Raw genomic sequence first — 16,839 nt, 5'->3', positions numbered from 1 at the left:
GGGGGCTGTCCCAACCCCGGTGCAGGACCTTACACTTGGCCTTGTTGAACCTCCTAGGGTTCACATGGGCCCACTTCGCCAGCTTGTCCAGGTCCCTCTGGGGGACATCCCATCCCTCGGGAGGGTCAACCGCACCGCTCAGCTTGGTGTTGCCTGCCAACTCGCTGAGGGTGCACACGATCATAGAATCCTTAAGGTTGGAAAAGACCTCTAAGATCGAGTCCAACCGTCAACCCAACACCATCATGTCTACTAAACCATGCCCCAAAGTGCCACGTCTACATGTTTTTTGAACACCTCCAGGGATGGTGACTGCACCGCCTCTCTGGGCAGCCTGGTCCAATGCTTGACCACTCTTTTGGTGAAGAAATTCTCTCTCATATCCAATCTAAACCTCCCCTGACGCAACTTGAAGCGATCCCCCGGTCTGTGTCCCTGGTGAAATATTAAACAGGCCTGGTCCCAGGACGGAGCCCTGAGGGACACCACTTGTCACTGATCTCCACCTGAACATTGAGCTGTTGACCGCTACCCCCCGGATGCCACCATCCCGCCCCTTCCTTATCCACCAAACAGTCCGTCCATCAGACCCGCCTCTCTCCAATTTAGAGAGAAGGATGTCACGGGGGGACCGCGTCAAAGGCCTTACGGAAGACCAGAGAGCTGCGATCCGTCGCTCTCCCCTTGCGTGCTGATGCAGGCACTCCGTCATAGAAGGCCACGAGGTTGGTCAGGCAGCGTCTACCCACCGCGGGCTCTCTCGAGGTGTCCTTTTGCATGTCAACTAACATGAGAGACGATTATTTCTTCTGTTTTATTGATTGACTTTGCTCTCTGAGGTTCCTGACCAAAAGTATCGCCTTCAATTTCAGACGGAGAAGACGTGGAAAAGTGAAGGCTTCATCTTGCCCGTAAAGCCAAAGTGACTCGTTAGCCCGGGGGTCCCCCAAGGCCCCAAACTGGGCTCCAGCCAGGAAGCTGCCTACAGGATGGGATCTTGGCCTTGTCTCAAGACTGAGGTCACTGGCTTCTCAGCCCCACGAGCTGTTGGTAACAGCACCCGGGGAGCCAGAAATCCCGTGGCTGTGGCTCCCTGTTGTTCTGGGGCACTGTGAGCTCCTCGCTGCCCCTGTGTCAGCGCCCGGAAAACAGGGCAGAGCTGCGGGCTCGGCCCCGTGTGGGACTGTGTCCCAGCCCTCGGACGGAGCTGCCCGACAGGACGTGCTCCCCTCCCCGCGAGGGCAGCTCCCCCAGCTGTGCTCCAGCGGCTCTCCACGAGCGCCCTGAGACCCGTCCCCACGCAGCCTCGCCCCGCCTGTGAGGTCACAGCAGGGCTGTGAGGTCACAGATCCCCACGCTGCCGCATCAGCCATAAAGACCGACCCCTCAGACCCCGGCTCCGACTGCACCAGCAGCAGCAGCGGCGATAGCAGCAGCAGCAGCAGCAGAATGGTGCAAGTGCAGAGAGCCATGGCTCTTGTCTGCCGTCTCCTCCTCCTCCTCTTCCTCCTGGTGGCCCTGCATGCCAGGGCTGCCCGGGCTGCTCCGTATCGAGCACGGGGAGCAGGTAAGCAGGTGGAGCTGGTGCCGCCTTTCACGGGCCAGCGGGCCCTTCTCCCCAAGAAGCGTGGAGGATGGTTTTTCCCTCCAGTGCTTTAGCGAGGGCTTCCTCTGGGTGCGCGAGAGCTCTCCCGGCAAGAAAGCCCCGCGGGGCTGTGTGTTGGTCCGTCCGCTCCTCGAGGGGTGTTGCACGTGGCCTGGAAAGCGTTTGGGGAGCTGCAAGGAGCCAGCCAAGAGGTCCCCAGGCCCCTCGGCAGCTGCGGCCATCTCCACCCGCGCCTGGCTGCCACGTTGTTAGCTGACCCCCTTCCAGGGCCCGCAGGTCACTGAGGCACACGTGGATCCCAACATGCAATGGAAACGCTTCTCCTCTGTGCTTGCTTCTAGACGAGGACGGTGGCGACGGTTATCCAGCTTCTGAGCTGGATGTTGGCTTGGAGCCCTCGGGGCATCCTGGAGGTAAGTTCTCCACGTCCCTTTCCTTGACAGAACCCACACCAGCCATGTGGCAGGAGCTTACTCGCGTGCAATTTTCCCTAAGATCCTCTCGTGGTTGGCGGCTTCCCGACTTCTTGGCCTGTTCCCGTCCTGGAGCCCGAGCGCAGTCCCACAGGTAAGTCGGTGGCAGGAAGGAGCATTTACCTTTGCATCTCCTTTCCGAGTGAAATGCAAGTTGCTCCTTCCCTGGCCGATGCGCAGGGATGCAGAAGAGCAGAGAGGGAGCGGGTCGGCCTCAGCGATGTGCCCTGGGGCGCTTTGCCTCGCGGAGCTCTTTGCTGGCCCCTCGGAGCCTGAGCTGCTCCCGGTGCCGGCTGCCAAGCCGGCGGGCTTGCTGGGCTTGAGTTTAGAGCCGCTGTGGGCTCCAGGGGTCCTTTCGCTGCCACTCCGATCTGAAGAAGCACCACCTTGAACTGTGTCACGGCAGCTTTCTGTCCTGCGCTTCTTTGCAGCCCTGCCTGTAGGCGAAGGTGATCCAGTGTCCCGGCTGGGTTCCAGGACCGAGCCTCCGGCAGTTCGCGTGGGTACGTCCTGGCGCTTTCCTGCCTTTGCGAGCTGCCAGCTCAAAGCCCAGAGGTCAGCCAGCCGGGCGCCTCCGCGGCCGTGAGGACAGAGACCGGCACGTGTGTGCGCTCTCCTCGCGCGATCCCCTCGGCGCTGCTGCGGTTCGGTTCTGCCAATGTCGATGGCAGGAGATGACGGAGGCTTCTCTGGGTCTTTAGTTAGGGGGGTGCCCGCAGGGAGGGCTCTGCCAGCTCCTCGGCTGGATGCTGGGCTACAGCCCGGCTGGCATCACAGGGATGAGTGGTCTGTCTCTGCTGACCTCACAGGCTGTGCAGGGGCTTTCCGTAATTTATTCCTGTCAAATTGAACCCAATACTTTCTGTTAAGGTCGTCCAAGGGCAAAGAACCATGCTGAAGGAGGAAAAAAGTCCCTGGAGTCGTTGGAAGTGCTAAAGCAAGCGCTGGAGGAACTGGAGAAAAGGCACGGTGGGTGTATTTCACTCCGCATCAGCCGTGAGACTCGACAGCCGGAGGTTTCAGCTGCGCGTCTGGACAGGCTGTAGCCCGCACAGCGGGAGGGGGTCGATCAGAGCCTCGCCGCAGCAGCGCCGGGTTTCAGGCCTCGCCGGTGCTGGCGAGCCCCAGAGATGGTGCAGAGCCTCTGCTGCCGGTTGTGGCTCAGGCCGAGCGCCAGGGGCAGCCGCTGCCCCAGTTTTACCATTGCGGCTCAGAGCTGGGTCGTGCAGACGTCAGGTGTGAGGCCTGGCGTGTGCTGAGCTCCTGTTGAAGGAGGAGGAGCCCTTCTCAGCAGGGCTGTTTCCCCGGCTGGCCCGGCTGCAGCTTCTCCCCGTCCTCTCGGCAGGAAGGCATTTAGCGTTATCTTGCAGTTTGCCGAAAACGCGCCACGGGCAATGCAACCCAGGAGATGGCTGGTCTCCCGGCAGGTCAGGCGTGGCTGCTGTTTGGAGTAGGGACTGGGCGCAGCCCCGAAGCCCAGGCGTTTGCTCTCAACTTGTCCGGGTCTTTGAGCAGTATTGCCTCCTGAGGAAGCCATCTCCCTGACGGGGAACGGTTCCATCTGAGCCAACTGTCCCGCTTCCTTTCTCCAGAGACAGACCAAGAGGCTGGGCAGGAGCAGGCGTTTCCGGAAGGAAGCAGTGGCTTGCTGCCACCCTTTGTCAAAGAGACGGAGGCGATGCAAGGCACCGGCATGCCAGGTAACCGCTGTCCCGTGGTCAGCTGGGGTCACCCATCAGGATCGCTGTGTGGCGGCAGGCTCTCGCCCCGGTGCCCGCTCTTGCGCTTCACGTCAGCCGCCAAAGCTGAAGGAGTTTGGGGACCACGTTGCGCAGCTGATGGGAAACGTGACTCTTGCACGACTGTACCTCCCGCTGTAGCTGCGTCCCAGAGCTTGCCGGGAGTCCCGGGAGGCCTGAGGCGCAAGAGCAGCACAGAGCGGGATCCCTGCCGCCAGCTGAGGTCCAGATCGGGCAGGGGCTTAGGGGGAACCTCCCCGTCCTCCTGCATCCCCTGTCGCTGAGCCACGCTGAGGCTTTACCTGTCGTCTCTGCTTCTTGGCAGCGCTGCCAAAGCCCCCAGGAGACTCCCACGACGGTGCGCATGAATTCTTCCAGGTGGACTCAGGTACTGAGCCGTCTTGCTGGGGTCCCTACGTGGGAGACGCGTCCCGAGACCGGGCAGTGGCCGCAAGCAGTGCCCACGCTGGGGAAGAGGCAGAAGGGGAGGGCAAGGCGCAAGTGTCTTGAGAAGGCCTGACTCCGTCCCCTGGGGCTGTGGGCGCTGGCCCGTGGGGTGGGTGGGTTGGGGGTGGCAGTCCCCGCCGCAGGGACGGTTTCTATCCGTGGCCCTCAAAGGAGCGACTGGTCCAGCAGCTGCGCTCCCCCCGTGCTCTGCTTCGGGCCCCCCGAGTTTTGGTTGGAGGAACAACCTGTCCCAAAGGGTGGGAGCATGCCCCCAGGCACCCGCGCTGGCGGGAAACAGAGAACTTCCTGGCCACATCAAACGTGCCACAAGCTCACCAGTGGTGCGCAGGACGGACTGACGTCCCGAATTGCTCCTCCAGGTGTGGTCGGCGAGAGAACCACAACTGCCTACAGTCCCCAGAGCACCAGGAGTTTTCCGCGTCTGCAAGACATTGGCTGGCACTGGGTGACAGACACGACAGCAGGCGTGGTTTCCCTGGTGCTGGCCGTACTGGTGTGCTGTCTCCTGATCCGGTGGTGGAGGAAGAGAAAAGAGTGAGTCGTTGACTTCCCCCCCTGCTGCTGCCTGCGATGGCTGCTCCTGGCCACGAAGCATTTCTAGTTGGGCCGCTGCGGAGCGGGGAGGTAGCGGTTGGCCAGAAAGCTCTGCCGAGTTTGCTGCTGCTGTCAGAGGCTTGAACTGGCCTCTTCGCTCCGGGGCCTGCCCGGAGGAACATCCCTGCGCCTGGTGCCGCGGGTGCAGGTGTCCACCTCGGCCAAGGCGTGCCAGCAGCTCAGCCCGCGGGGGTGAGCCTCGCCGGCTCTGGGCCGTGCCGCGGAGGAGAGTCCCTCTGTGCCAGCTCAGCCGAGGGCCTCAGCAGCCTCCTCTCTCCACAGGCGCATCGCCACAACTTTACAAAACCAAGCGGAAGCCGGTGACCACCCCTCGCGCCTGCACAGCCAGACCAGGCCCGAAAGCCTGCCGCGCCTGCCCTCCACATGGACCCTAAACTCGCGCCCCTCGAGTCCGCTGCTCTGGCCCTATTCCACGGGCTGAAGGCGGGCACCAGGGTAGGGGTGCGCTGACAGAACCCCCACCAACAGCTTTGGGGATCAGCCCTGTCTCTCCAAATAAAGCGAGAGCTGTCGCACAAGTGTCCGTGTGGTACCAACAGCAAACCCCACCAGGCACCGGCCCTGCCCAAGGTTGCTCACGACGTGGTTAGAGAAGGGGCTCTCTCCGAGGCCTTTAAAGGGGCTGCCAGCTCCCGTTTTATGGCAGTTGGCCGGGAACGTTGATTGCAGCGGGATCTTCTGGCTGTGGATCTGATCAAGTGGGATACCCTGGAAAAGGGGGAAGCCATTGAGCACCTCCCGAGACATGAGCCTAACAAGCAAACGTACCAGAGGCAAAACAAAGCTCCTTGTTAATTAATGGGCCCGAACTGATGAGCCGTTACCGACTAGGGGTGCTGCAAACTACCTCCCCATCCAAGGGCAGGATGAACATTACCATTAACATCACTGTGATGCAGTAACTATGGCAAAAGGCGTGACACCCAGTGTCGCTGCGGCAAGTCTCTGATCCGTCCCTTCCTGCTGTGCAGGCTACAGCGTGTCTGGACGTGCACCTAAAACATCCGGTTACCTAGTCTCACAACGAAGGTGGAGTGAAATATAGAATCATAGAATGGGTTGGAAGGGACCTCTGAAGGCCATCTAGTCCAACCCCCTGCCATAGGCAGGGACTTCTGCAACTCAATCACGTTGCTCAGAGCCCCGTCCAACCTGACCTTGAACGTTTCCAGGGATGGGGCATCTACCACCTCTCTGGGCAACCTGTGCCAGTGTTTCAGCACCCTCAGCATAAAAAAAAAGTCGTCTTTACACCTAGTCTGAATCTCTCCTCTGAGTTTAAAACCATTACCCCTTGTCCTATCACTACAGGCCCTACTAAAAGGCCCCAGGTTTACAGGCTGCTGTCAAGGTTTAGATAAGCAGGACAGCAACACGGGCTACAGCGAGCCAAGGAGGTACACAGAGGTGCCTCCCAGTGAGCTACAGCAGTGAGGGGACCTCTCACTGTGCAACTCTGCAGCCGACCAGCAGCTCTTTCTATATACTCCAGTAAGAACTGAAGGTTTCGCCTACCAAGAGAAAAAAAAAGAAATCAAGAGAGCTTGATCTCAGCATTTCCATTTCCCTTGGGCAGCCATAGACCGCAGCACAGCCTGCAGTGGAGGGGGGTCCTCAGCAGCCCCCGTATTCCGAGCAAACGAAGTGAGCAAAGAACAAAACTCTCTGGCCGCCCTTGCCCTTGCCTGTGGCCGCCCTCTGTGCATTGTTTGCAGTACTGTGAATATATTGATTTAAGAATATCAGGTAAGTGCATTTATTTGCTTTGCTGTGCCACAGGATGTGCCGGCAGACAGCAGCCCAGGTTATTTATATGACAGAGCAAAGCAAACAGTGTGCTTCAGGCATCAGCTGAAAAGGAAATATTCATGTCCTTTTTCTTTAGTAACCACTTCTCCATGGAAGCCTGTCTTTGATGCAACATCTTTTTCTCTTCCAAAAATAGTATGAGAAATCTCCTTCTGTATCTAGTTTTACATCTGTGTTGACAGAGGTAAATGAAAAACAACCAACCTGATGGGAGCACGAACGAGCACCGGCCAGTGTTTGCCCAGCCGTGAGCTGTTACCCTCGGATTTACATTCCAGGAGTCACACACTGAGACTGGAATTCTCTCTCCATTTCACACTTACATGTCCTGGCTAGAGCCAGACCCCTTGCAACCTGCACAGCTGGTTTCAGGACACCATCCCTATCCCTACTAACAGTAACACATTCCAAGATCATTAACATCTTAAGAAACATGTTCCTGCGTGGTTCTGTTTTTTTGAAAAAACAAGCTATCCATAAAAAAAAAATAAATCTTTGAAATAGATAGGTTTAGCTACCATCTTTGTTTTGAAAAAAAATATTTTTCATAGTCAAGAAAACCAAATGGTTATCCCCCTTTTCCCCACCAATTCAGTATTTAATTGTCAAACTATTTTCACAATTCTGGGAAATAAAAAAAATATTCTGACATTTCTGCAAGAAAAAATAAGTTATATGTAATTCTTGACTCTAGGAGCACTAAGATACCCCAGTGAGAACCAACCTGCTGGAGAGGCTCTTTTCCGATTGGAAATTTGTGCCTAATCACAACCAAACGACCTTGGCAGTTCCAGTCCTTTTCAAAGATATTTTTGAGGCTTTTTGTTCTTTTGTGCATTTGCAAAAACACTTCACATATAGGACATTTCTGACAAGGTAACCTGTTAGTCTCCAGAGATGAGCTTTACGCATAGCGGGCTCCAGCAAGCTCTGGAAGACATGATCTTAGTTTGCTTCTGGAAGAACTCACTCTCTTCTTCTAGAAAAGGGGAATTGCTCTCAGCTTTCTGCCACTCCGCTTCATTTCATGGCTGTCCCTGTTGAGTTGTCCCCACGCCTCCGGCTGGAGATGCAACACCGATGTGGTTCCCAGTTCGCTTTCCCATGGAACTGATCTTAGTGCTGTAAAAGACATTACCTCTGCAAAAACAGCTCAGCAGGATTTGAGAAGCTTTATATCCTTGTTTACATTAGCTTGTTGGATTCTCTGAACAAGAGTTTAGCTTTTGTTGAATGATATATTTCACCTGGCAGAAGAACTGATGCTCCATTTCTTACAGAGGCTAAACTCCTATTGACTTTAATAGCTGTCTGGCCAGCATAAGACCTGGAAAACCATTTAATGGAGCCATTTAGTACTGAAAATGGCCCAATAGATGTATGAAAAGAGGCTTGTTTAAATGTTGGAGCCGATTAGAGCATCCCTTAAATTAGTCAATGGCAAATCTTTCTCCCTCCCTCCCCTCCATGACTCGCGGGCAGCATGCTTGGCATAGTTCTTTTCCGCAGGCTGACGGGGGGCTCAGACGGCAGGTAACCCATTGCTCTCCGGACTAACACTATCATCCTGCATCGGCACTGTGCTTGGATGGAGACCAGAAATAATATCTGGCAAGAGGAAAAAGAGTCAAGCGAGTCAGGACACAGCTGAAAGAGTCCACCCAGGAGGGTTGCCCAGATCAGAGCTCTTACGAGCCCACCATGCCTGGAGATGCTCGGGGTTTGAATGAGTCCAGAGCTCAAGCTTTCCTCTGAAACTGCAGCAGTCAACACAATAAAATGAAGCAAATACTGTTCCACTATCGGGAACAAGTCGAACCGAGCTAGCTTGTAGCCTTGCTGCTCTGGTCACTGTCCTGCTTAATCCCAGCTGCACCCTGCTGCGCTCTAAGTTTAGAGTAACCTGCTCTTATTTTCTGTTGGATGTGTTAGGGTCATGACACTGAAACTCTCGGAAAGTGAGTCAGTGTGAGCAGACAGCGGTAGCCCCACTCCACGAAGCAGTGACCTGTGCCTAGAAGATAACCTTCAGATATTTTGAGAGTACAGACTTGCTGCCCTGAGGGGGGAAATAAAAGTCCAGGGACACACTGTCTCTCATTTTATCAAAATTCTTTATAGCTAAAGCTCCTCTGCCCTGTGAGGACAGGAGCCTTCTATTCATTTTTCTGACATTTGCTTTACACTGGAAAAGACAAGAGGGATTGAATTTATTAGGCGTCTTCAATAACCGAGCTACAAGCCAGCTGCTGTACCTCTAATTAACAACAGTTTTTAGAAAACTCACCTCAGCTGCTTTCCTGTATCGCAGAGTATCAGCGGTCTGCAGCGAATCCCTAGCTCCAACACTTCACCCGGCCGCTATCCAGAATGAGAAACAGAATAAACATATTACTGCTACAAACGTGTAATTTCTGCACTCAGGTCAAGAATACAGAATAAGGCTTGGGCTCTGCACGTGACTGAATGTGAAGATGCCTACTGCAAATATAAGAGACGCTTCCACTGCTATTTGCGGCTTGCAGGGTGTTGGTTAGTTACAGATTGCACTCCATGGATTTTCACAGATGACCCCTCGTATTTTTGCCCTTACTTGTTTCTTTGATTTATTTTTCTCTTCCAAAAAGATGGAGCAATACAGGTTGGAAGCACTGGGATCACATTTTCAGAAGTTGTCAGGGGTACAGAAAAATCTGCGTTAATTTCTTGGCTGTACCCTCACCAACTTGCATGCACTGCTCCAGGTTAGCTTACCTGATCAAAAGAGGTCATGTGCTTTGGGAAACAGCTTACTGCTGATTAACAGAGCTTTTTCGTTGTTTTTTTTTTTTTCTTAATTTTTAGCACTGCTAAAAGGGGAATTAATATTTTAAGAGTTACAATCTTCTCTTACTGTCCCAGAGATCAGAAAAAGATCCCCCTACGTGTACAAAACCAAAAGTGAAGAATTGTAAGTATCAAGAAACAACTGAAATGCCAAGATGCCTGCAACACCTTCCCTGATGTGAAAAAACGGAGGTGGCATAGCGATAATTATGGAAATCACGAGTTGAGGTACATGCGTGCTCTTACCCTTACAGCCACTGCGCCCTTGGCCTCTCCTTCAAAGCACCCTTACTTTCTGAAAGCAGCCCAAGCCCTACACTCGGCTCTGGTGTTTCGGAGAAAGAAATACAGCGAATGCGATGTGGCATGAAAGGGGAAACAGAGGTCAGCTTTTCGGTACTGCATACCTTTGTTTTAAAATTCTTATGTATTACTTTTGCTTAAAAACCCCTCAAAATTTACATATTTTTCCACTCGGGTGTAAAATAAGAAAACTACATGCTATACCTTTGATGGGAAAGGGAAAAGCCCCAATGCAACTGTGCTGTCCCTACAAAGAACAAACAAAATGCTTTTGCTGATGAACTCAGTACATGAAGTACTGCAAGGTTCAGACTTCCTGCCAGAGTTTCATGTTGCCCATCCAAATGAAGTCAAAGTACTTCTTTAATAAAAAACAAACCCAGGAACTCTGATAAAAACCTGGTTTTAGTTGTGACCAAGGTAAATGTAGACATGGAACAGAAAACAGTGTTGTAGTTGGACTTGGCTGTAATTACCTGAAAGCAAATCCCTTGCAGTTACTGTGGGCGCCTTAAAATGTGTTTGTTAACTTTGAAATGAATAATGAAAAATGTCTCTTTTCCTAAAAAGACAGCTATATTGTTGTGTAATGAAGAACAGATGTCAAGAAATATTTCAAAGACTTAAAAAAAAAAAAAAAAGAACTTAGAAAAATAGCACAAATGCTACAGTTGCTAACTTTGCCGGAGCTGCTCTTGTCTCTCTTACAAACACTGATGCTACATGTGTTGTCACACTGCTTTCATTTGAGAGCGCGGTCCCTGGGAGCTCTGGCATGTGCGGTCTGCGCTCATCCACCCCTTCCGCCGCATGGGCACGTCACGAGCTGGGGAAGCTGCTCCCAGCAGTGCGAAATTTCGCTTAGTACAACTGGCAGCAAACAGCCCGTCCTGAGGGGAAATTGCAAGCCAGATGTGAAGGGAATCTCATCTCAACCAAGCCCGGGAGACGCACAGTAGGGATGCACACCGTGCTCCGGGGATGGGTGCCCTCCCAGCCGCACCACCAGCCGCGCACAAGGGCTTTGGGCAGCCTCCCCAGCAGTGCTCGTCCTCATCCTCTCTCCTCTGCAAGCACAGCGGGGGCCAGGGCAGGAGCCAGGACTCTCCCACTGAGAGAAAAGGGCTGGATCCTCATCGGATGTACTGCAGCGGATGCGCTTTGGCCTTAGGCAGCACCGCCGGTTTATACCGCTGAGGAGCCAGCTCATTTTTTAAGAGTGTTTAAAACCACAAAACTGAGTTCAAGTTTCATGTACAATTTTATTAGAGGGCAGAATTGCAGCCAACTGTTTATCTGGTGTCTGGCCTAAGTGCTGATAAAGACTTGGCTGAAATTTATATAATCTGCCATTAATAAATGCAATTTATGATAGACTCAAGGAAAAGACATGAGTACTGCTGGCTCTGTTAATGGTACGCTCAGCAGAGGCCAGGGATTTAGTCTGTACAGAGACAAGACTTAATTCATTTCTTGTCCCTAAATGCTGGTGATTTAGATCAGGCCCAAGACAAAAGACTATGTAAATCTAAAGGCTCCACGTCAGAACTGCCAGGCTTTGCTAATACGAGCTCAGTTGCTTTCATCCAACCCAATACCCTACTTTATAATTTCAGCGACCCACCTAAAGCAAACATTGGCTCCAATAACCACACTCCAGTTAAAGTGATAAGCCTCAAACCTGATGTGATAGATGTACGAGCTTAATTTTACACACTAGAAGTAGTTCTGTGGAGTGCAGCGGGACAGAGCACAGCTCATAAACACCTTTTCAGAACTGGAGGTGTCAAGGTCAGAGACAGAGAACACATCGTGTAGCCCAGGACCCCTCTCTACTCTCCCCTCCCCCCCCTTTTTTTTTCCTGCACTCTGGTAATTTGTGAGCTGGCACGGACCATCTTTGTGCTTTACCTTTGCCTAAATGCCAGGATTCCAGCTCTGGATTGGATCTGCTCAGTGCTCTCTGCAGGGCAGCTGCTGCACACCCCAGTGCAAAACACTGTAAGGAGAAATGGCACATGCAAGCTGACCAAAAAAAAAAAAAAAAAAAAATATACAGAAATAATTCAGTTTCCATTCATGATCTGTTCTGATCAGAACAGAATTAATTCAAGGAAATAAATTTATTTGGCAAATGCTGTCATATTTAAACCCAGCTTAAGGGTGCATGTTGCATTGCCTGTAATACATTTAAAATGTACACTTAGCAATAAAGGAATGCATACAAATCTGATCCTTACGTAAGCTCTGCATATTTAAAGGAACCTATATTTAAATGTATATACGCTTTATAGTTCAAATTCATCCTTTGAAAAATTCCATGGCCTTATCTGAAAGCCAAGAAACATTTCTTTTCAAGATCTGTGATGAATGAGATCCAGAAACAGGACTGTTTCACAAAGTATCATCCATGCCAAAATCTTCATCCAAAGAAAAATTCCAAGAACAGTTACAAGAATCTAAATATCAAAGACCTAGTTCTGTTGTATTCCAAGCAAAAGAGAAATTTATAAATGCATGGATAAATCACTTAAAGAGTACATGTCAGAAGACATTAAAAGGCAGGCACCTAAAATAATTTCTAAATTATTACTGAGTAATTTTTGGATTATCTTTTCAGTGTCTAATATAACATCACTGTGATTTAGTGCTAAAGGATCCCAATATGTTTATTCATTTTAACATGGAATTTAATCATAGTTTAACTCCTCTAGATGATCTGACTCTGCAACAGGGTGAAATTCAAAGGAGACAATACAAGTAACAGCAAATGCTGCAGAATTTCACAAAAAATATTTTAAAACTCATCTAGGCTCTTTTCTCTCTCTATCCCCACCTACTCTGAACTACTCCAATACTCCCAACCAGACAGGACCAAAATTCTTGGCATCAAAGGTTACGCCACTGCTCAAATTTGGCTCCAGGTATGAAGTTGACCAGAACAAGCTTCCTCTGACAGCTCTTCCCGGTCTGTCCACCCTGCTGCCCACCTCCATCTCCTACTTACCTTCAGGTGGTGGGATCCCTATGCCCACTGTCCATGGGTTGCAATTCAAGTCCAACCATTTCTGACATGCAGTCCTACCACTGCTGACTGCCAAAGGAGAGACCTGAGAGCAGGCAAAATACTGAGCTCCCTTAGACAATGCCTGAAAACACCAACAGACAAGCTGCTGAGCATTTAGGAATTTTGGCAACCTTCTGCTATCAACCGCACCTAATCCACAGCAGTGCAAATGAAGCAGCGATGGAGATAAACTCCATTTACAGCCACTAATGAGAGAAGAATTTGGCCTTTTTTGAACCCAAGACAAAATCTGACCTGCTTTCCAAGCAACAGTGCTGCTGCTGTGGGGTTTTCTGCAAGACACCTCAAGCCCGATGCTGCTCAGCCATCCCTCACCACAACGATGCAAGAGAAACCTCCAGTGGAAAATCTGGATAGACCAGAACCCTGAAGACCCCCCTCGATTTGGCTCTCATACATGGGGGTCCCTCAGGTACTGAGATGTCCCTGAGCCAACTCTCCTTGGCATCCCAAGCAGAACCATTTCTGTGCTAAAAACCCACAACTGAAGTTTGACGTACCTATAACCATTTTTGTTAACACTGATGAGACCAGATCTTGATTAAAAGACAGCAAACACTGCGGTGCTGAGGCCATTAGCCAGCCACTCAGTGATGGTGTCTGTTTAAAGAACAGAAACATCATATGATAAGACTTAGGTGAACCATAATACTCATATATTAAATCATTAAAATGCTTTATAATAGCACTACGCTGGCAAAAGCATTCCACAACTTCAGTAGTGAATATGTTTATAAAAAACACTGCTTGTATACAACAAGATTATTAAATTTGCTTTTTAAGTTTTTGTCACATGTGGCATAGGTGGTTTTCATGCACACGCTGCATCCACCTGGTTTGTTCGACTGCAGCGGGCAGGCATGCCTTGGGAAAACGCATGAGGGAGAAGCCAGGACCACGGTTAAGAGAATTACACGTTTCCTTGACTCAAAGGGGGACCAAGAACACGTTTGGTTACACAGAAATCAGATCACCATAAAGAAATGAAACCGTTTTGATGAGACCATAAAGGGAAAGAGCATCTTAAGCCTGCCCTCCCAGGACCCCCCCGTGCCAGGCTGTCCCTGAACACTCGTGTCCTCCCCGAGCAGCCCGGCTGCTGCACACGGCGTGGCCGAGGGTGTCCCTGGGATCGTTTGCTCCGCTTCAAGGGTGGCACGTCAGCACTTTACAGCTCATCCATTAAATTGTGCTGATCTGGGCAACTTGCCCATTTGTGTTTGTGGGGTGATTTTATTGTTTTTCTTTTAATTTTGTGAACATATGCAGAACCTATTGAACATACCCATTTAAGGCTGTTTTCATCACAGATTTAACTCGAGTTTGCTGCACTCAAGTTAACTCCCCTTGCATTAGCTGCACTTAAACGAGAGGAAATACAGTGCTAAATATTATTCAAACTGCACAAGAGATTGCATTAGCAGCTGGGGAGCTGCGCTAGCTCAGGCTGTAAGCAACATCCCCAGAGAGCGCAGCCAGCTCAAGTTCAAAAAGACAAATAACTGTTTGCGTGTGCAGACAGGCCCGAGAGGTAGAACTAGAGGTAAACCTGCAGTGAATGCTAGCCTCAGCAAGAATCACCTATTATCTGGTTTGACACAGAAGAGAGTTTGGTGCAGTCCCACAGTGAGTTTTAAAGACAAACCCAAATGCTCTCCTAATAAAACAAACACAAAACAATTTACATTTATCATTGCTTATGTAACTGATTTGGGCCTCCAGCTGTACAAAAGTGATCAAGCTCAATATATTTCCATACACAGACAATTATTAGCTACTCATTCCCAACATTCCCTTTTTCCAAGCGACCTTGTGTTCTGAGCTCCCCCTCATTTTTACCAGAAGCTTTAGGGCTACAAATCACAGGCATCTGTCAGTCAAAAATATGTTTCCCATCTGGCTGTCTTTCAGTCAAACTCAAGCCTCAAGAGACCTTTGCACTAAAACGATTCTCAGAACAAGAGAAAAGCTGTTCAGCGTACAAGAAAAGAATTCACTGCAATTATAACAATGGAAATTAATAAAGCTATCATGCGCTTGTAAGTGAAATAGTGCTTGCTGGCAGCATTCAGCAAGGAAATCTGCATAGATACTTTCTGACTAAAGCACAGAAATCCTTCCTAGCAAGGGAAAAACGTACCAGTTTACCTTCCCGACACAGACCCTGCCAGTGGTGGTTACCGGGGTTCACACATCCGGACTGCACCACTCATCTGCCTTTAGACAATTCTACTGCTTTTACTCTTTTTTAAGTTCCACGAGGTGCTTTGCATCTCCATATATTAATATAACAATACCAGATTTTCCACATAAATGGGGTAGATGGGATAGCTTGTTTTTACAGGGAGCAGACACTAGTACAAATATTCATTGCGGGGGGTTGCGGAAAACCAGTGCAATGCGTTGCAGATAAAAGCAGTCTTCATACAATGCACATGGGCACACCAGTACTGACACTGCATAGGATCTGACTGATGGATACTTCCAGAGTATCCTATCTCCTCATGGTTATAATACCACTTTATCAAAGCTGAATTCACTCTTGAACACCTCAGTGATTCACAGCGACTGAACAGAGACAGTTTTGTAACTTAACCCAGCAAATTACCTCTTTCCAATCTGCAGCGTACGTGATGCACAAGGTACAAGAAAATAAGCAGCTCTTGGAGGAGATGCATTTGTCTGATTCAAGAGGGATGACTTCCCAACTTCATAAGTTCATGATGCAATGGAAATCAGTTGTGGGATTTAACACAAGAGTACCTACTCCTATATTCAGGTATTCTTCATGGTTATAGCAGCTCTGTGAATGTAATCACAATACTTAAAAATTGAGCTACATTCCTGCTACCACCATGGGACTACAATACAATTAAATACTCTGATCAGTGACAGCAGCAACAAATTCTATCAGTTTACCCTGAAGCATCTCTCTATTCTCTTTTTTTGGATCTAACTATAGAAAAAGTGTTTTTTGATGGACAGCCTACTTTGGAAGCTCTTCTGAGATGAAGACAGAAAAAAGAATTGTACCTTCTTCCTTCCCTTCCCAGAGCAAGCAATGGTCTGCCCCTGACGCCTTCTCATACCAGATCTGCACACAAGTCCGGAGCACCATTCACTTGTGCTCTGGCTGTGGCAGAAGCAGGAGGCCACCAAGAGCATCACGGGGCAGTAAAGCATGACATCACACCAACTCTGTGATCACCAGTCCACCGTTTCAGGAGAATGGCACACGTCTTTCATGCTGCCCTCTGCCTCCCCGTGGAGCTGCTCACAGGATAGGTGTGGGATCTACCTACTTGGACAGTCCTTGTCCACATGCTTCAGAGCAAAGGCCAAAGCTTAGCAAGCCGGAAAGAGACTGTAGCAATAAGTGTGAGCCTGACGGATCACTCACAGATGATGCACAGCTCTTAATATTGCAGGGTCTTCTAGTGTTGCTGTGCTTTCTTCGAGGCACTGAAGAAGAAGATCAGGTATTAGCTTTTCACATGCATAGCCACCTGCCTTTGTCACCGATTCAGCTCAAACTAGAACCTGAGCATATGGCAGCACTGTGGATAGTTATGGTGCAAAATAAAAAAATCAATCTTATTTGAGATTAAGTTAAGCCAACAGAAAGACAACCCCTATAAATTGGCATTTTAAATGTGCAATGATTAATTTCCCTAATAATAATGAGGCAGTGTCCTCTAGTGGTTAAAACACTGGACAGGGAGTTATGAGCCCAGCAGTCCACTCTGTAGGTTAACTTCTGCATAGCCTTTGGCAATTCACCTTGAATGAGTTCCATAAAGACACCGAGGTGCCCAACATGCCTTTATTCAGCAGGAACTAGGCACTAAATGAGCCCAGGGTGCCCAAATACTTTCAGAAACTTGGGTCCCCACCAACACTGATGCCCTACTT

General features: G+C 50.1%; 1 protein-coding gene and 1 long non-coding RNA gene across 2 annotated transcripts; one reads left to right on the top strand and one right to left on the bottom strand.

The window, feature by feature from the left end:
* The first annotated feature begins 1,427 nt into the window (after window positions 1–1,427).
* Window positions 1,428–5,322, top strand: LOC129211517 (uncharacterized). The gene is made up of 9 exons (XM_054838726.1): window positions 1,428–1,567; window positions 1,948–2,019; window positions 2,102–2,173; window positions 2,511–2,582; window positions 2,950–3,048; window positions 3,672–3,779; window positions 4,144–4,206; window positions 4,646–4,820; window positions 5,163–5,322. Exons 1-9 carry the CDS (start codon window positions 1,450–1,452, stop codon window positions 5,320–5,322), a joined length of 939 nt encoding a protein of 312 aa, XP_054694701.1. The 5' UTR covers window positions 1,428–1,449.
* Window positions 5,323–7,428: 2,106 nt separating this feature from the next.
* On the bottom strand, window positions 7,429–11,916 carry LOC129211456 (uncharacterized). Its single transcript, XR_008578844.1, has 3 exons — window positions 11,751–11,916; window positions 8,998–9,071; window positions 7,429–7,832 (listed from the first exon to the last, which is right to left on the bottom strand). It is a non-coding gene; the product is annotated as an uncharacterized LOC129211456 (long non-coding RNA).
* Window positions 11,917–16,839: the final 4,923 nt, after the last annotated feature.

Source organism: Grus americana, chromosome 11 (assembly GCF_028858705.1).
Source record: "Grus americana isolate bGruAme1 chromosome 11, bGruAme1.mat, whole genome shotgun sequence".
NCBI lineage: Eukaryota > Metazoa > Chordata > Aves > Gruiformes > Gruidae > Grus > Grus americana.
This window is presented reverse-complemented; position numbering and strand designations above follow the sequence as displayed.

Coding starts and splice junctions, on each gene's coding strand:
- LOC129211517 (XM_054838726.1), top strand. CDS start 1,450: ATGGTGCAAGTGCAGAGAGCCATGGCTCTTGTCTGCCGTCTCCTCCTC. Junction 3,049..3,671: donor GGAACTGGAGAAAAGGCACG/GTGGGTGTATTT, acceptor TCCTTTCTCCAG/AGACAGACCAAGAGGCTGGG. Junction 3,780..4,143: donor GCAAGGCACCGGCATGCCAG/GTAACCGCTGTC, acceptor GCTTCTTGGCAG/CGCTGCCAAAGCCCCCAGGA.